Source organism: Ursus maritimus, unplaced genomic scaffold (assembly GCF_017311325.1).
Source record: "Ursus maritimus isolate PB19 unplaced genomic scaffold, ASM1731132v1 scaffold_6, whole genome shotgun sequence".
NCBI classification, from domain to species: domain Eukaryota; kingdom Metazoa; phylum Chordata; class Mammalia; order Carnivora; family Ursidae; genus Ursus; species Ursus maritimus.
The window spans coordinates 73,933,607-73,952,784 of record NW_024426774.1 but is presented as its reverse complement, the minus strand read 5'-3'; the positions used below and the strand labels follow the sequence as shown (position 1 = coordinate 73,952,784).

Here is a 19,178-nt window from a genome sequence, read left to right as displayed (position 1 = left end):
AAGTGTGGGTTTATTTCCGGGTTCTCTATTCTGTTCCATTGATCTATGTGTTTTTGTGTTAGTACCATACTGTTTGGATTACTGTGGCTTTGGTAGTGTATCTTGAAATCTGGGATTATGATATCTCCAGCTTTGTTGTTCTTTTTCAAGATTGCTTTGGCTATTTGGGGTCTTTTGTGCTTCCATACAAATTTTAGGATTATTCTAGTTCTCTGAAAAATTGTAATTTTGATAGGGATTGCATTGAATCTCATGTAGATTGCCTTTGGTAGTATGGACATTTTTTTTTTTAAAGATTTTATTTATTTGTGTGACAGAGAGACAGCCAGCGAGAGAGGGAACACAGCAGGGGAGTGGGAGAGGAAGAAGCAGGCTCCCAGCCGAGGAGCCCAATGTGGGACTCGATCCCGGAACGCCGGGATCACGCCCTGAGCCGAAGGCAGACGCTTAACGACTGTGCCACCCAGGCGCCCCCTGGACATTTTAACAATATTAATTTTTCTAATCCATAAGCATGGAATATCCATTTCTTTGTGTCATCTTCAATTTCTTTCATTAATGTCTTAAAGTTTTTAAAGTAAAGGTCTTTTACCTCCTTTTAATGTACCTGTTGAATGGAAATGCAGGTGAATGGGGTCATGCTTTTGGCCCAGCTACTTTCAGCATTAGAGCCATTGTGAAGAGAGCAGAGAAGGTATATACCCTAGTCTCTTAATTTTCTGTTCAGAGGGATGCAGTGTTGGAGAGACCAGTTAGGCTTGTTCTGCCTAGCTCCAAGCAGAGAAGTTGGTTATTGATTAATTAGTTTTCTAAGTAGTCTATATTGACAGAAAGTGAGTTTCAAGGCTTTGTTGTTTTCGAGTTGTACTCTACTGCCAGATGAAAGCTTTTAAAGTCTAATTCAGATCAGATCCTCTGCCTCAAGGTGTTAGAGTGGCTTGTAGTTACAGAATAAGTTACAGAGAAATGGCCAGTTTGTAGTGAAGATCCTTTGCCTTTGTTACTGTCCTTATGTCCTCCCAACTTCCATACTGGAATCCCTGACTTCAGGCCATGTCTGTCTAGAATAAGCCCTACAAAGGCTTGCTTCTATCCGTCACTGATTGGAAAGCATTTTTCCCATGTTTTGTTGGAATTCTGCAGAACACATCTCACTTCACATGCTGCATCTTCAGATGAAAATTGCCTCGACTTCCTCCTCCTCTGTCGGATGGTTTGAATCAGCAGTGTGGGGTTTCTGGTTTTTTCTGGCAGTTATAAATAGCCTCTTTTGTTATTTGTGTTTTTGTCTTCCTTACTCCTTGTAGTTTAAGTTCTTTTGCAGTACAAGCCTGGTGCCTTGTAACTGCAGCTGCGGCATAAACATTTGTTCCCTGAATTAAACTCAGACGGTCTCATGATATATTCCCCCTAATTTCTCAGGCAGAAATCTTTTTAGTCTTGCTTCTTTTAAATTAATAATACTGGGTGTCTGGGTAGCTCATTTGGTTAGGCGTCTGCCTTCAGCTCAGGTCAGGGTCCCGGGGTCCTGGGGTCGAGTCCCGCGTTGGGCTCCTTGCTCAGCGGTGAGCCTGCTTCTCCCTCTGCCTGCTGCTTCCCCCACTTGTGCTCTCTCTTTCTCTCTCAAATAAGTAAATAAAATCTTGATAAATAAATAATACTGTCCATGCTTGTCATTGCCTGGTGCAGCTTATTTTCTTGTGTTGTCTTCGAACTTTGTGATGTAGAGCATTTCAGCTGTACAACATGACTTGATATTTGTATATATTGCAAAACGGTCACCACAGTAAGTCTAGTTAATGTGTGTCACCATGCACAGTTACGAAATTTTTTTTCTTGTGATGAGAACTTTTAAGATCTACCCTCAGCAACTTTCAAATAGGCAATACAATATTGACTATAGTCACCATGCTGACCATCATATCCCCATGACTTTTTTATTTTATTTCATTTTATTTTATTTTTTAAAGATTTTATTTATTTATTCGACAAAGATAGAGACAGCCAGCGAGAGAGGGAACACAAGCAGGGGGAGTGGGAGAGGAAGAAGCAGGCTCACAGCGGAAGAGCCTGATGTGGGGCTCGATCCCAGAACGCCGGGATCACGCCCTGAGCCAAAGGCAGACGCTTAACCGCTGTGCCACCCAGGCGCCCCTTGACTTATTTATTTTAGAACTATAAGATTGTACTTTTGATCCCCTTCACCTATTTTGTCCACACCCGGTCCCCTGCATCTGGCAGCCACCAATTTATTATCTATATCTGTGAGCTTGTTTTTGTTGTTGTTGTTTTGTTTTTTTCTTTAGATTCTAAACATAATGAGATCATACAGTGTTTGTCTTTTCTCTGACTCATTTCACATAGCATAATGCCCTCAGCATCCATGTTGTGGCAAATGGCAAAATTTCCTTCCTTTTTTATGACTGATTTTGAGTTAGTGTTTTTGTTTTCTTTGGGTAAATACCCAGAAGTAGAATTGCTGGATCATATAGGAGTTGTTTTTAATTTTTTGATGAACCTCCATACTGTTTTCCTAGAGGCTACACCAGTTCACATTCCCACCAACAGTGCATAAATGTTCCCTTATCTCACGTCCTTGCCAGCACTTGGTATTTCTCTTTTTCCTAATAGCCATTCTAACAGAGGTAAGATGATTTCTTACTATCGTTTTGGTTTGCATTTACGTGATGAATGTTGTTGAGCATCTTTTCCTGTGTCTTTTGGCCATCAGTATGTCTTCCTTGGAGACATGTCTGTTCAGATCTTCTACATTCTACATGGATTATTTTTTGCTGTCGAGTTGTCAGAGTTCTTTATATATTTTAGATATTAACCCCTTGTTGGATATATCATTTGTAGATATCTTCTCCTGTTCAGTAGATTGCCTTTTCATTTTGTTATGGTTTCCTTTACTGTGCAGAAGCTGTTTAGTTTGATATAGTCCCAATAGTTTATTTTTGCTTTTGTTGCCTTTGCTTTTGGTGTCAGATTTAAAAACTTATCACCAAGACAAATGTCACAGAGCTTACTGCCTGTGTTTTCTTACAGGAATTTTATGGTTTCAGGTCTTATGTTGAAGTTTTTGATCCATTTTGAGTTAATTTTTTTAAAAAGATTTTATTTATTCGTTAGAGAGAGAGAGACAGAGACTGCACAAGCAGGGGTAGAGGCAGAAGGGGAGGGAGAATCAGACTTCCCGCTGAGCTGGGAGCCTGATGTGGGGCTCCATTCCAGGACCTGGAGATCATGACCTGAGCCGAAGGCAGACACTTAACTATCTGCGCCACCCAGGTGCCCCTTGTTTATTAGTTCTAACAGCTTTTTTTGGTGGACTCTTTAGGGTTTTCTATATAGAATATGTCATCTGCAAATATGTCAGTTTTACTTCTTCCTTTCTAATTTGGATTCCTTTTATTTTTCTTATCTAATTGCTCTAGCTAGGACTAATAGTAATACAGTGTTGAGTAAAAGTGGTCAGAGTGGGCATCCTTATCTTGTTCCTGATCTTATAGGAAAAGCTCTTAACTTTTTACTGTTGGGTATGGTGTTAGCTGTGGGCTGACTTTTTACAACCTGCATCACCATAGTACTTTTCATTCTCTAGTTTTTCAGAATGTTTTTGTTTTTGTTTTTTAAAGATTTTTATTTATTTATCTGAGAAAGAGAAGAGAGGGGGGCAGAGGGAGAGGGAGAAGCAGACTCCCTGCTGAGCAGGGAGCCCGATGTGGGACTCCTCCTAGGACCCTGGGATCACGCTTAACCAACTTAGCCACCCAGGTGCCCTGTTTTTGTTTTTCCTGAAGACTACCTTTAACATTTGAAAATCTTTCCTTTCCCCTAGGTCACTTTGACCTTTTGTGAGTAATGTGGAATTCACAGAGATACTTCTTTTTTTTTTTCACAGAGATATTTCTTCAGTGTAAGCATCAAGATGTCCGAAACCTATACTTAGACATCTTTGAGGTCACATTTTCTGGTGAATAGTGAAAAATAGGATATGGTATAAATCACAATATACACAGTACATAGGATATATTATTTTGGGCACAATAACGATTTCTTTAATATGCTGAAGCTTGAAGGCAGTACTCTGGAAGAAAATGCAGATTTTTTTTTAATTTATAAAGTCAACTGATGTTCATTGAGGAAGTTTAGAAAATACAGAAATCTAAAAAGGAAAGAGCTGTCCATAACTCCATAAAGATAACTATTAATATTTTGGCATATTTTCTAATAGCATTTTTTCTGAGTAGAGGTAATTTTTTATGTTTTCAAGTTTTTTCTTTAACATTTTAGCAAAGTTACTTCCTTATTATAAATTCTTTTAAATTAACCCTTAATACCTAGTTATGTGGATAATTTGTTTAATCACTCTCTTATAGACATATTTAGGTTATTTCTTCTTTTTGATCATTATTGAGAATGAATTTGTCTTTTATACACACACATCCCTCCAACCCCATGTGTGTGTTTTTGGTTTTGATGTATTTTGTTAGGAAAAGTTCTCAGAAGTAGAATCCTTTGGGAAGAGATGCCTGGATGGCTTAGTTGGTTAAGCATCTGCCTTTAGCTCAGGTCATGATTGCGGGTTCCTGGGATTGAGTCCTGCATCGGGCTCCTAGCTCAGTAGGGAGTCTGCTTCTTCCTCTCCCTCTGCCTGTTGCTCCCCCTGCTTGGGCTCTTCCACTCTCTCTGTCAAATAAATAAATAAAATCTTTAAAAAAAAAAAAAAAGAATCCTTTGGGAAGGAGGTAGGAATAAATTTAAGTCTCCTGATGCATATCACCGGTTTCTTTCTATAATGATGGGAGGCATACTTTTCAGCCGTCCACTCATTTGTACTTTTGCCCCTGAGTAAAGTTTGAGAGGCTTATTTGAAGGCTGGCTGTGGTTCATAGTGGGGGTCTTTCTTCCCACTTGATTCCTGCCAGTGGGCAGGTCTCCTGCTTTGCACTAGAAGCATCTTTGCTTTTGCCTCTAGATCCCTACTTTGATCGACCGGATGCTTGTATCATCTAACACGAAGACTGGGGCTGCAGGAGCTGAGGCCTTGTCCCTCCTGCTGAAGAGACCCTGGGATCCTGCTGTGGGAGTGCTTTCTCATAACAAACCAGTAAGTCAGAACAGCTCAAGACTTAACTATGAGCCACGAAGTTTTTAGAATCCAGTCTCAGAACCTTAGCAAGAGGATAATAAATGACTTAACTTTTCCCATTAATAACTGGTTGTATATAGTGCGTAGCAGAGTTTCATAAGGAAATTGGCATTGGTTGGGATAAGAAGGGTAATGGGATCCTTGAGATTTTGTGGAGGAACACGTCACCCTCACTGGTTCTCTGTTGGGGTTCTTTCTCCGTAGAGCAAACTTCCTGGCTCTCCTCTCATTCTCATTGCCTCCTCCGGGCCTTCTAGCTCCGTGTTCCCCACCTCACGCCGCCACCGCTTCTGGCAGTCTCAGCTCTCCTGCTTAGGCAAGGTATGTGTGGGAATAAGAGGAACTGTCTCCTGGGTTGGAATAGAGTCTTGGAAGACTGAGCAGACAGAACGTGGGAGGGAGTCAGAATAGACTTAAATGTTGAGCATAACCCCCGCTTTCTTTTTGTTTTTAATTCGAATGGTGTTTATCCAAGGTTGAAGGGACTTAGGGTAGGTTAAGCAGAATTGAGAGGAGATTTGAACTTAACCTCTGCTGGCACGGCTTCCACTTTGTTTCCTGTAGGTCATCCCTGTAGCCACCCACCTGCTGAACAATGGTAGTGGGGTAGGAGTTCTGCAGTGTCTCGAGCATATGATTGGGGCCGTGAGAAGCAAAGTGCTGGAGGTGAGAGTGCCCTTGTTTCGGGTCACTGTGGCACACCCAGCATGCTGGGCTTATTTTGCATCCAGCTGTGGCCTCCTGTCTTACTATTGTCTCTCTCTTCCCACAAAGATTCACAGCCATTTCCCCCACAAACCCATTATCTTGATTGGCTGGAATACAGGAGCTTTGGTGGCCTGTCACGTAAGTAATTCCCATCTCATTTGGAGGCTGTCTTGGGATAGGAAACTGATGCTATTACTGCTGATTGCTACCATCGAGTCCTTTTTTATGTTCCAGACACTGTGCTAGATGATCTGCCTGCATATATGCATTTTAAGGTGTAGAAGACTAACTTTATTTTTTAACTTTATTGTGGAAATTTTAAACAGAAACTTAAAAGGGAGAACAGACCTATAATAAATCCCGTGGGCCCCTCACCCAGCTTTACCAGTGATCAACTCATGGCTAGACTTTTTTCATCTTTCCCCTGCCCACTTTCTCTCTCCTCCAGTTATTTTGAAGAAAATCCCAAATATCATTTATGTCATATATATTTATATATATATAAATATATATAAATATATATTTTAGCATGTATCTCTGAAAAAAAAATTCCTCCCCCACCCCCAAACATAAGTACTATTCTCCCACCTTAAAAAAATATACTAGCAGGTATGAATTTTAATAGCTTTGGAATTTGATGTTGTGTTCATATTCTGTCCCTTTCTAAGACATCAAGGAATCTTTTCTTTATTATTTTACACAATTTGTATGTACATTAGTTTGTGTAAGTGTCCCTGATCTGTCCAAAGCCCCAGTTCTCAAGTGGGTCAAATAAGTGGAGTCTGTGCTGCTTCATGTGGTCTGGTCAAGTATGACATCTAGGCCCACTAGAGGAAGGAGGCTGTCTCCCTGCACTCCCTGGTCCTGGGAATGACAGAATTCAGTCAGCAACTGCTCTCACAAATTTGGAGTGCCTGGGAGCTAGCCATCAGATTCACAGGGAGAGGTTTTCTTCGCTTAAGGAAGAAGAGCAACATTTGTGTCCCCCTGATTGCATTTGCCGTTAGTGGAGGAAAAAGTGAATAGGAGCACTCAAATCTAGGCAATTAATAGGATGGAAGCATTGAGCTGCCCATCCTGTGGTTCAGCCCTCTGCTGCCGTTCTCTCAGGGCTCCATGTTGTGTCTTGTGATCGTACTGCTGCCACTATGGCTGGTACTCCTGGGGATTGGGACTGGGGAGGAAGAGATGGGACTAGCTGGTGGATCTGGACCACCTTGGATTCTGGGTAGGGTGTAGCTGCAGTAAAGTCAGTTGACCTTGAGACAAACTATTGTATTATTTCCAGGTGTCAGTGATGGAGTACGTCACTGCAGTTGTCTGCCTTGGGTTTCCTTTACTTACTGTGGATGGTCCCAGAGGGGTAAGCATGCGGTGCAGCTGATTGGTGGGTCCCTAACTGGTGAGCATAAGGGGGTGCTTGCGTCGCCCAAACTGGCACTTAGCGACTGCAGTTGCCCAGCTGGCTCCCCTCAGCAGACTTGATAGATCAGTGCTTAGTGAATAGGAACTGGCTGATTATGAAACCTGTACATGTTTTAGGATGTGGATGATCCCCTCTTGGATATGAAGACTCCAGTCCTCTTTGTCATTGGGCAGAATTCCTTGCAGTGTCATCCTGAAGCCATGGAAGATTTCCGGGAGAAGATTCGGGCTGAGAACAGCTTGGTGGTGGTTGGGGGAGCTGACGATAATCTCAGGTGCGTGGCTTCCGCCAGAGCTGTGAGAGAGCCGTGTCGCGATGTTGGAGAGATGCCTGTGAGGTGGTGATGTAACTATAGACTGAATCTGCTTCCGTGAAAGGGGGAACCATTTTACATTTTAAACTAATTCAGATTTATAAGAAGTTGCAAGAGTAGTACAAAAAATTCTTATATACCCTTAACTCAGATTTCCCAAATGTTAGCATCTTAAATAACCAGAGTAGAATTAATGAGGAAGTTAACACTGTATGATACTGTTATCTAATTACAGATGCAGATATTGTCAGTTGGCTCACTAACGTCATTTTCCTATCCAGTATCCAATCCAGGATCACATGTTGTTACTAGTTGCCTTATCTCCTCAGTCTCCTTGAATTTCATACTATTCCTTAGTCTTTCATGACCTTGACATTTCTTTGAAGACTTCTGGCCAGTTATTTTGTAGGCTGTCCCTCTGTTTAGGTTTTGGACATTTTTTGTGTTTGTGATAAGCCCTCAGCGCATCCTCCCTGGGGATACACGATGTTGATGTGTCTTATCACTGGTGATGTTAACCTTGATCACGTGGTGAAGGTGGCATCTTCCAGGTTTCTCCACTGTCAAGTTGCCTTATTTCCCTTTGCGATTAGTAGTTACCCAGTGGGAAGGAGATACTTTGAGACCCAGTGAATGCAGTCTTGGTGCTTTCACTGGGGTAGGCGTTTCTTTATATTTTGTTCCTTACTAAGGATGTATGTGAATGTAGATTTTATTTGTATTAAACATCCTGTTACATGTTTTGGAGTAAAAACAGCTGGAGTTTGGAAGGGACACCTTAGGTCGTTGAGATGGCCCCTGGCCTCTTAAAGGCTGGCTGCCTGTAGGGCCTTTAATTATGCTTTCATGAAATGTACTGAAAAAGAGGTGTGTCATTTGTTGGGCTTCCTTTTTTTATATGTTCAATTATAGAGATTAATTTCATTGGTGTGCTTTAGTTAGTGAGCTTAAAGCAAGTACCTACTCCCACCTGTCTTGTCAGTTTCTTACCAAGCGATGTTTTAGAGAGGTCTTTCTGGTCTTTGTCATCTGGCTGTTTCTAATCCTTTGGTGCTCAAGGCAATATTGTCGTATAAGCACATTGTCTTTGTTGGTTATTCAGACATTCTTATCTATAGGAGGGTAGCGTGTGTGTGGGTATGTGTGTGTGTTGAGTGGCAGTGAAGGAACATGAGAGCTGGCAACACTTTAGTGGGAGTTATGTCGTGAGGCTGCTTATGAGACGTGTTTGCAAGGTGGTTGAATGTCAGCCTGAGAGTTGGGAGACCTCAGTTTAGTCTTGGTTGCTTTGCTAGGAACCTTGAATAAACTGCTTAACTTCCGGGACTCGCTGTCCTTACCTGTAAGATGGGGCTGCTACACAAGGTCAGAGGCCAGCAGCCAGTAAACTGGGGTCTCAGAATTTGGAGGCTCAGAATATTGTTCTCCACCCTGTCACTTGGGGCCCTGTTTTTCTTTCTGCTGAGACCCTCAGTCAGAAGCCAGGGGTTTTAAAACCAGCTTCCAGAGGGGAATACAGCCATCTGTGTCCATTTTCTCTTTTCCTTTTAGAAGTAACTCCTCTCCTCTTCTTCTAATCTCATTTTGACAGCATCCAGTAATCTCAGGTTTTGGGCCTTTGTTGGGACTTCTAGATGAGATCGTAGAAATCAGATAGAGTCTATCTGGGAAGTCTTAGGTATAGGACTTTGGAATGTACAGTCCTAGGCAATTTTCATATGTTCTCTACATATATTATTTTTGTAGTCCCCACAAGTCCGTGATCGAGGTGTTATGATTCCCCATTTTGCAGATGTGGAACATGAGGTTCAGTGCCTGAGGGCTAACGTAGTCCTCCTTCCTGGGCCCAGAAAATAGCCAACACAGAAGAGAAATCCATTCTTGCTTCCATATGATGCCATGGAATATTTAAAGTAAACATTTCCTCCTCTCTGTCTCTTAGAATAAGCAAAGCAAAGAAGAAGTCAGAGGGGCTGACTCAGAGCATGGTGGACAGATGTATTCAGGTACACAGTTGCTTTCTGTGTTTTTCTCAGCGAGGCTTGCCTTTCTATAACCTTTTAGGCTTCATCTTGTTGGCAGCAGTGTCTTTGGCTCTGAAGGGTGAGGGAGTATCCAGTGGGGCCTCTGAGAGAACTAAATCATAAAGAAAACGGGAAAGAGAGAGGGGAAGAAGTGGCAATGTGTATGGAGCATCAGGGGAGAAGGGGTAAATTGGAGGGTGGGGGAGCACGACCACCCCAGAGTGCCACCCCACAGAGACGCCGGGAGGCAGGGTCCTGCCCGTCTTTGACTGAGGCTGGGGTTTGTGCCTGGCTCGGTGTGCATGGAGAGGGACCGGCACACCTGATGCCAGTGTTAATTGAATCGAGTTGTCGGGGAGGTTTCTGTTCCTAGACTGAGGACTCAGTGGCCTGGGCCCCTTTTCACACTAGGATGAGATCGTGGACTTCCTGACTGGAGTGCTCACTCGTGCTGAGGGGCACATGGGCTCTGAGCCTCGGGATCAGGATGCTGAGAAGAAAAAGAAGCCTCGGGACGCAGCCCGAAGAGACCTGGCCTTTGAGGTGCCCGAGCGGGGCAGTCGGCCTGCCTCACCAGCTGCCAAGCTGCCTGCCTCACCCTCAGGCTCGGAGGTAACGCAGGAGGGGAGGGAGCCCTTTTGCTGGGGAAGTAGGACTGTGGAATTGGTTCCTTCACTTCCTGGGGGTGCTTGTCTGCCTTGCCGTGCTGTAGACCTTTGAGTTCCTATGAGGAGAATTCCTAAGCAGGGAATTCCAGGGGGACATGATAATGATGGTCAGAGCCAAACAGCTGGCTCAGCTCTTATCCTTCTCACCCTACGCAGGATCTTTCCAGTGTGTCTAGCAGCCCCACCTCCAGTCCCAAGACCAAAGTGACTACAATGACCTCTGCCCAGAAGTCCAGTCAGATCGGGAGCTCTCAGCTCCTGAAGAGACATGTGCAGCGGACGGAAGCTGTGCTGACCCACAAACAAGCCCAAGGTATAGGCTCCTTGGCCCAGTGGCCTCCCGGTTTATCTCTTGGAGTGATGTCATGTGGCATTTGAAAAGTATTGGCATCCGCAGTTTCTTCCAGGGGCATGCGAGGGGCCCCCTTTCCCACTTCTGTCCAGACAAAATTAGGTTGAAATGAATACCAAGGATTGTTTTCAAGGGTAAGACGTCATAGAAGGTCTGTGCATTAGTGGGGCTGTATAGTCCCACTAATTGTAGCTTTGCTTTGGTTTTCTGGGGAAGTTAGGTTTTATGAGCTGACTACGTGTGTATTTGCCTCAAAATTTTTTTCTGACTTCCAAGTGGGGAAGCTGCTTGTTCTGTTCTAGGCCCTGCCCAGCCACTCCTGCAGTCAGGGCACTCTTCAGATCATGTGGACAGGGTGATTTGCTTTATTCCTCAGATTCCAGGGCAGTTCAGCTGGCATCATGCCCTCTTTTTGTTTTGCGCTTGAAGAGTTAAGGTTCCCACACTGGGACTTTCAGCGAAGTCTGTTGGTGTTTCTGCAGATAGGCAGAAATGTTTGTATGGTTGACATTCAAGTATGGAGAACACGGAGTGCTACTGAAGCTATAGAAAAGGGACAGTGTTTTGGGTAGGGAGAAAAGAGACACTGACTTTCCCCCTTCCCCCACTTCGATCCCGTTGGGCAGCCCCAGGGTAAGGGCATTGTATTTGATGGTGTAACCAGGAACACGTATCATCTGAAGTCTCCAGTACCTGGGAAGAGGCAGCACCAGAGCTGACTATCAAGTTGAGAGATGCAGTAGGCTGATCTGCTCACTTCCCCTGTGTTTCTTTTAGTGGAGCCAAAGGGTCAGGACTTAAACCCAGGCCTCTTATGAGGGTGTCCTTAAGAGTGGTGCTAACAAGGAGCACGTGTGAGTGGATCGGTGCAGGCAAAAAGACCAAAAAAAAAAAAAAAAAAAAAAAAAAAAAAAAAGCCAGGCCCCTAGGGTCCACTCAGATGGTCTGTGACCTGATCTTAAGTGGTAGCCAGAGCCAAGTTCTGGGTGGGTGGTGTTCGCTTAGGCTTTTGATGAAGAGAGAGCCAGTGGTTGGCCATGCTTCTGGAGGGGATGATTAGTTGAGAATCTAAGGAGTTCTAGAAGGCTGATTGGTGATCTGGGTTTGAAATGGGACCCACAATATCATGGTGCTGAGCAGCAGCCATAGCGCCCTGGCTTTGGCAGGGCTCATAGGCAAGAGGAAATGATTATAGCTACTTTCATGGAGCCCTGACTACGTGCCATGCTGTTTTCTTGGCTCCTGACTTGCTGTTGCTCATTGAATCTTGGCAATGGCCCCATGAGGCAGGTACATTTATTATTTTCGGTTTATAGATGTTTCCATGGAGATTCTAGGAGTCAGGTTTCAAACCTGTGCAGTAATTCTGGGGAAAGCCCTTGTTGACCATTTTCTAGAACATTTTCATATCTTTTTCTTACTCCCTCTCCTTTTCTCCTTTCTCTGGCTGGCTGTGATTCTGTAATTCTTTCTGATTCATTCCAGCACAGTTTGCTGCTTTTCTGAAACAAAATATGCTGGTGAGGAAAGCTCTTCCTCCCGGCACCTCCTCCTGTCTCTTTGGTGAGTATTGCTCTTCCTCTCACCTTTTCACGCTCTGCTCTCTGCTTCTCTCAACTTCTCCCTTGTTTTCTTCCCGATCCTGCCTCTCATTTGTCTCTGGTTTCCTGCTGTTCTTTTCTCTCTTCCTTTTTCTGTCTTCTTATTCTTTCTTGGCTGACTCCTTTTGCTTACTCCTCCATAATATTCGCTCTCCATACTTTGTTTGCCTCTCATGGTTTTTCCTTTTTTGTTTCTTGTGGTTCTTGGCTCTGCTTCTCCTATGTGTGCCTGTGGTCCATTGCCTGTGAGCCTGAGTTTCCTTGTGTGTTTTTCTCCCTGCCTCTGGTTTCCTGCTTCCATCCTGGCCGCTACAAGCACACCAGCCACTATCAGCATAAAACCTGTGGCTCCTTTCCCTTTTACCCTCCTTCCTATTCTGATTTTAGTCAATGCATTTATTCCCTAAGCGATCCTTCTAGCTGGTTATGCTCTGTGGCCCAGACCGGGACCCCCATTTCTTCCTGCCTTCCTCATATGATTACTGCTTTCCTCCCCATCCTACCCGATTGCCTGTGCTAAGAAGAGGACCTGGGGTGGGCTTCTGGTTTTAAAGAGAAGGGAATCTCTGAGGAAGTGTGAAGGATAACTTCAGAGTCCAGGAGGCTTGGCCATGTGCAGGATGAGTCTGTTTGATTCAGCGGAGGGGGAATCACATGTCTGAACACTTGGCCTTTCTCTGTACTAGTACAAATGACCTGGGGACCAGTTGTGACATGGGCCACTGTTGCCCTGTTGCTTTTGGGCAGGAGCAGTAAACTTGTCCTGGCTAAGATGCTCCCTTGCCTAGTGGCTACTCAAAGCCAGCCTCAACTCCTGGCAATAATCCTTCTTGTTGCCTTCATTTGGCAAGCAAACCCTCAACCTTAGGCCCTTAGGACAGAGTAGGACTCTGAGAGCCTTGTGAAATTAAATTCTCCCCTGACTGGGTAGTGTGCTCCTTTACTGCTTCTTTGTGGAATGTTTACTGTCTCCCAGCTGTGTGATGTGGGGGTGGGCTTGAAACAGGAAAATTATGACATTGAGTCCAGGAAGCACTGCTTAAATTCATTGTAGTGAGTCCTCTGTTTTTTGTTTGGCCTTTGCTAGGCAGGGTCAGGGTATCTTCTTTCTTTTTGTTCCCACCGACTCACAGTCCCCTTCCTTCTAACTCCAGAACAGGTAAGGGCTGGGGATGGACCCATCCTCTGAGAGGGCAAGGTGAGACGTGAGTGCGGTGGAACTGAAGCATTGGCAATTGCCTTTGAAGCGTGACTTTGTGTGTGACACACAGTCATGCCCGTGCTGGTGCTGTCAGTGTCTCCTGGGCTTTTGCGGATTATGGAAAACCTTACCTCAGCTCCATCTCTTAGTTCCCATTTCATCAGAACAAACGGAAGAGGCAGAGAAAGAGGATCTTAGGGTCCAGCTGAAGCGCCACCATCCCTCCAGTCCTCTTCCTGGCAGTAAGACCTCCAAGCGACCGAAGATTAAGGTGTCCCTTATCTCCCAAGGGGACACAGCTGGAGGACCTTGTACTCCTTCCCAAGGAGGAGGTCCAGAAGGTGAGTTTTTCCTGGCCTGTTTGATTTAACACTGAGCTCTCTGAGACCACATAACATTGCTCTCTTGGTGACCACTTGCTGTACAGCTCAGCCTCTACGTTAATGCAAGGCGCGTCTGGGGCAGAGGACACACGGTAGCACATGGAGCAGAAGTGGGCAGTGACCTGACCTGAACCAGGATCAGGGAGGCAGTACGAGGATCAGTGGGAGCTGTGGGGTCACTCAAAGCATCATTCTATTTTGTTCTTTATCAGTTTCAATTAAAGATAAGAAAATATTCCAGGGATGCCTGGCTGGCTCAGTCAGTAGAGCATGACTCTTGATCTCAGGGTTGTGAGTGTGAGCCCCACATTGGATATAGAGACTACTTAAAAATAAAATCTTAAAAAAAAAAAAAAAGATAATAAAATATTCCAGAAAGTTTAAAAAATAGAAGGAAAAAAATCCCTCCCTACTCTACTATACTTATTCTTCATTTTTCTTCTTCCAGTCTTTGTCCATAATATTTTGCATTTAGCCTGGGCTGTGAAACCCTGAAAAGTAGGGTCCAGGCAGGACTGACCGGTGGCCTTGGGGTTTTCTGTCTTGCAGCTGCGGGAGGGAAGCCCATCACCATGACACTGGGGCAGGCTTCAGCAGGGGCCAAGGAGCTCACAGGACTTCTCACCACTACCAAGTGAGTCTATTTCTTGGTCTTTCTGGCTCTGTTCCTTTCTTTCTCTTCACCTTTTTTCTGGTCCATTTAGTGTTTTGGAAAGATGGTAGAGGTTGGATTCTGTCAAGTTTTGGGAATATGACTTCTTTCTGAGTGGGATCTTTGTCTTTTATTTTTTGGAGGGAGGGGGTCAACTCAGAGTTCTTTTTTACTTAAAGTTTGCAAAGCATCCTTAGCTCTTGATTCAAGGTTTGAAGTCTTTACTTTAGGCCTGACTTTTAGAAGGACTAGAGGCCAGATTCAGAAGATGGGACAAAGAAGCTCTAGGTTCCGGTGTCCATTGCTAAAAAGCATTGCTGGGCCCCACTATGGGCCCTCCCTGTGTTGCTAGGGTCTGCTGCCCTCTGACCTTTGGATAATAGAGCTCTTGTCTTTGTCTCCAGGTCAAGTGCTTCTGAAGGGGGAGTCTCAGCTAGCCCAGCCTCCGCAGTGTCCAGCAGCACTGCACCCAGTGCCTTGCACACACTCCAGAGCCGTCTGGTGGCCACCTCTCCTGGCAGCTCCCTCCCAGGTATCTGGAAGCCCAGCATTCCCCGCCTCCCAGCAAAGTCTCTTTTGGGGTGCTGCTGGAGGGTGGTCCTGGGAAAGCAGCCGAATCTGGAGGATGCTTCTCTGAGTTGCAGGCTTTCATAGAGGCTTGGTGTGAAGCTGGAATTAGCTTTGAGGTGGGGGAGTTCTTGGTCTCAATATCTACAGTGAGTAAATATCCCAGTCTGCAGGTAGTGTGTCTTGAACTATAAGGAGGAGAAATAGCTGGTGGGAGATGTGTGTATTGTGTTCATTGTGGTGTTTTTGAACACATGTGAGTGAGAAAACTGGAGATCGTGCTGTACTAGCATTAGCAAAACGAGGCACCTTTCTGCCTCTGCTTGTCTCTTCACTTGCACCACCCCACCCTACATGGGAAGGCTGGTTGCTTGAGCCCAGCGGGCAAGGCTCTGCAGGTGTCCTCCTTCAGGAGGACCTCCCTCTTTGCTTTGTGGCCACTCGGTTATGTGTAGTGAAATGTAAATCAGGTATTTGGAATTCTTTTGGCTTAAGAAGCTGTCCTTTTCCCTGCAAAGGAAGGAATTTAGATTTCTGAAAAGTGGGTGGCGTTCAGGCTCTTTTTGGTTTTTCTAAAACTGTCCAAAATGTAAGACAGGTGGTTTGGAGCAGGTTGGGATATGCAGAGCGAATCCACGGCCGTGTGTCTAGCATAGTACCTTTCCTCGTGTGGGCATGTAGTGTGCATGCCCGGGGAGCCCTTCCTGGCATCTTTCCGAGAGCACTGGGACTGTCCCAGGGAAAGAGCATTGGTATTTCAGCCGGTTCTTGAGGGTGGATGGGTGTGGCTGGTCTTGGGATAAGGGATTAAGCCTATCTGTTCTATCCTCTCCTAGGGGCCACATCAGCCAGCAGCCTCCTTCAAGGCCTCAGCTTCAGCTTGCAGGATATCAGCAGCAAGACCTCTGGCCTCCCAGCAAATCCTTCCCCAGGGCCAGCCCCACAGGTGCACATCTGCCTTCCACTGGGCTGGGCAGCTCTGGGGAGGAGGCCTTAGCTTAGTTGGTTTTGGCAGGGAAACTGGGTCTGGAGTTTGGGTCAAGACAGACAGCTTCCTGACTTCACGCCTGGGAGCTACCAAAGGTTAAGTTAGGCTCCATCAGTTAATGTGTGACCTTGGGCAAGTTTTTTGACCTTTCTGTATCTTTGTTTCCTTGTCTGTAAAATTAGGATGATGATAGTATTTCTCTCAAAGGGTTGTTTTGAGTATTAAATAAGATAGTATAGGGAAATGCATGGAAGAGTACGTTGCCTGTAGTAGGTACACAGTACATGGCAGCCTTTAATGCTCTGGGCCCTCCACACTTGAACATTGCTGTTGGGCAATAGCTTCTGCTCACCTGGGCTTGTGTGTCCCACAGGCCACCAGTGTGAAGTTGCCCACGCCCATGCAGAGCCTGGGTGCCATCACCACGGGCACCAGCACCATTGTCCGTACCATTCCTGTGGCCACCACTCTCTCCTCCTTGGGTGCCACTCCTGGTGGGAAGCCCACAGCCATCCACCAGCTGCTGACCAATGGGGGCCTCGCTAAGTTGGCAAGCAGCCTCCCTGGCCTGGCTCAGATCTCTAACCAAGCATCAGGTGAGTCTCTCATGACAGCTGTGGGGACTCTCAGATAGGGGATCTTTCCCTAGGACCTTCCCATCTCACATGGGCAAGGCCTGTTGTTGAACCCAACTCAACAGGGTCCTGGTATTGACCCTCAGGGATTCAGCTGTGTAGGTCCATCTCCAAGAGAGGTCGGCAGAACACAGCTGTTTCCCGTTTCTTTTGGAATGACTGAGAGGGTGGAGCTGACCCAGCTGGGGAGGATACTGATGTGGGAGGGCGAGGGGGTGGTGTGTGATATGAAGAAATTCTCCCGGAGGGGAAAGTGGAGGCTGTGACAAACAAGCCTCCTTTCCCCTGTCTCTGTCAGGCTTGAAGGTCCCTACCACCATCACTCTGACACTGCGTGGCCAGCCGAGCCGAATCACTACACTGAGCCCCATGGGCTCGGGAGCAGCCCCGTCAGAGGAGCCCAGCTCCCAGGCCCTGCCGTCCGGCTCACAGGTGAGTCTGCCTGGGAAGACTGAGGACACAGGCTCCGATCTTGGGAAGTTTGGGGCCGGCCCACTGGCTGATTGGAGGAGCTGCCAGTGCACTGGACTTGGAGGCAGACCAGATTCAAATCCAGACCTGGGGCTTTGTCACTTTGTAACTTTGAGCAAGTCCTGGAGCTCTTTGAGTCTCCTCTTCCGTAGCACTCCCTGGGTTGTCATGATTACGTAACTGTGTTCGGGTGTGTAGCGTCCTGTGTTTTAAGTTTGGTTTGTGTTCCCGCTCCATTCGTTTTCTCTTCCCATTCTTGGCTTCATCAGTCACAGGTTGTGGTAGAGACTAGTTGTTGATTGACATCCTTTCTTTGACAAGCTTTCCAGCATTGTGCCATTCCAGCTCTTGGCATTCATTGCCATCTGTTCAGGACACACTAGGTTTCTATAGCTCTTACCCATGAAGTCACCAGTTCCTTGTAGCCGATCTGATTGCCATCTGACCTTTTCACGTAAAATGTTTCTAATCTTAAGTGGTGATCTGAGAGCCACTGAGAGATCAGAGGTGAAAGAGAAGAATAGTTGGGAGTTCCATGTTACGTGTGCTCTCCTTCACTGTGCACCGTTTCAGCCACAGCCTTCCCTCGTGGGGGCGAGGGTGCTATGCAGACTGCCGTGACTGTTCCCCTTACTCCCACCACACCTGTCCTGCCCAGGAACTGAGGGGCAGGCTCCTTATTGGCATGTGACGGCTCTCAGCTGTTCCAGACCATCTTCTGCCTCCTCTACTATAGAGGAAAATACTGCACAGAGATTGTTGCCTGGCATTCATGGGGATCATAGTTAGCCCTCCCTGCCTTTGTTTCAGAAAAGTGGAGGTGTTTTATTTTTTTATTTTATTCCTTATTTTTTTCAATTAGAAAAGTGATTGGTGCTTAAATAAGTCAAACATTACAGAAATATTGTAGTTTAGACAGTGAGATTTCCCATGATACCACTCCCGGAGATGATATCCACTATTAATAGCTCAGTGTGCATTCTTCTTAATCTTTCTTGCTATACAAAGTGCATTATTTTATTTTACTTTTTTTTTTTTTTTTTTGACAAAAATGGAATCAGAGCATGGGGGCTTATTTTGTAACTAGCCTTTGTTTACAACAAACGTTGTGACATGTTTCGCCGTGGGTTACCTAGAGACTTACCTTCTTGTCAGTAGCCGCCTCGTGTTTTGCTGGGTGGATGTACAAAAGCGTATTTCACCAATTTCTGTCATAGAGTTGGGCTGTTTTGTTTTTGATACAGAAAATAATGGTTCAGAGAACATCCTTGTTCCTAGTTTTGTGTACCTCTGGGAGATTTCTACAGTCTAGAGGCCAGTAAGTAGAGGGTACGTGTGTCTGACATCTGGCTAATGGCTGGCTAACTGCTGGCCAACTGCCCTTCAGCGGTTCTGCTGCTTTATGGTGCAAGCCATAGCGATGATAATACCTGTTTTCCTAGGTCTTCGCCAGTTATGGAAATCACTATTTTAAATTTTATTAATTTGATGAGTGAAAAATGAAAGTGTTTATTTTTTTATTTTTTATTTTTTTAAAGATTTTATTTATTTATTTGACAGAGATAGAGACAGCCAGCGAGAGAGGGAACATAAGCAGGGGGAGTGGGAGAGGGAGAAGCAGGCTCATAGCAGAGGAGCCTGACGTGGGGCTCGATCCCACAACGCCGGGATCATGCCCTGAGCCGAAGGCCAGCACTTAACCGCTGTGCCACCCAGGCGCCCCGAAAGTGTTTATTTTTTAAAAGATTTTATTTATTTGTCAGAGAGAGAGAAAGAGCACAAGCAGGGGGAGTGGCAGGCAGAGGGAGCCTGTTACGAGACTCAATCCCAGGACCCTGGGATCATGACCTGAGCAGACGCTTAACCAGCTGAGCCACCCAGGCGTCCCAACGGAATTGTTGAAATGTGTATTTTCCTGGTTACTTATGAGATTGTATGTCTCTTATGAATTGCTCATCGTACTCTGTCTCTCCTTTGATTTATAGCATCTTTATACATTCAGGGGTTAATCTTTTATTCTACAAGCTGTGTATA

The 19,178-nt window shown here is 45.4% G+C and overlaps 1 protein-coding gene across 5 annotated transcripts in view; it reads left to right on the top strand.

Moving 5' to 3' along the window:
• KANSL3 (KAT8 regulatory NSL complex subunit 3) overlaps window positions 1-19,178 on the top strand; it is a 39,898-nt gene that overhangs the window by 15,320 nt on the left and 5,400 nt on the right. For 4 of the 5 annotated variants that reach the window (XM_040623535.1, XM_008699804.2, XM_040623537.1 and 1 more), the window contains 15 exons: window positions 4,982-5,113; window positions 5,360-5,476; window positions 5,720-5,821; window positions 5,930-6,001; window positions 7,152-7,226; window positions 7,406-7,563; window positions 9,545-9,608; window positions 10,038-10,238; window positions 10,451-10,607; window positions 13,598-13,789; window positions 14,381-14,465; window positions 14,888-15,015; window positions 15,887-15,996; window positions 16,412-16,634; window positions 16,972-17,105. In XM_040623535.1, the coding sequence (XP_040479469.1) occupies window positions 4,982-5,113; window positions 5,360-5,476; window positions 5,720-5,821; window positions 5,930-6,001; window positions 7,152-7,226; window positions 7,406-7,563; window positions 9,545-9,608; window positions 10,038-10,238; window positions 10,451-10,607; window positions 13,598-13,789; window positions 14,381-14,465; window positions 14,888-15,015; window positions 15,887-15,996; window positions 16,412-16,634; window positions 16,972-17,105 (1,950 nt within the window). Of the gene's footprint in view, window positions 1-4,981; window positions 5,114-5,359; window positions 5,477-5,719; window positions 5,822-5,929; window positions 6,002-7,151; window positions 7,227-7,405; window positions 7,564-9,544; window positions 9,609-10,037; window positions 10,239-10,450; window positions 10,608-12,131; window positions 12,210-13,597; window positions 13,790-14,380; window positions 14,466-14,887; window positions 15,016-15,886; window positions 15,997-16,411; window positions 16,635-16,971; window positions 17,106-19,178 lie in introns of all 5 variants that reach the window. The other variant, XM_040623539.1, reaches the window with a different exon arrangement.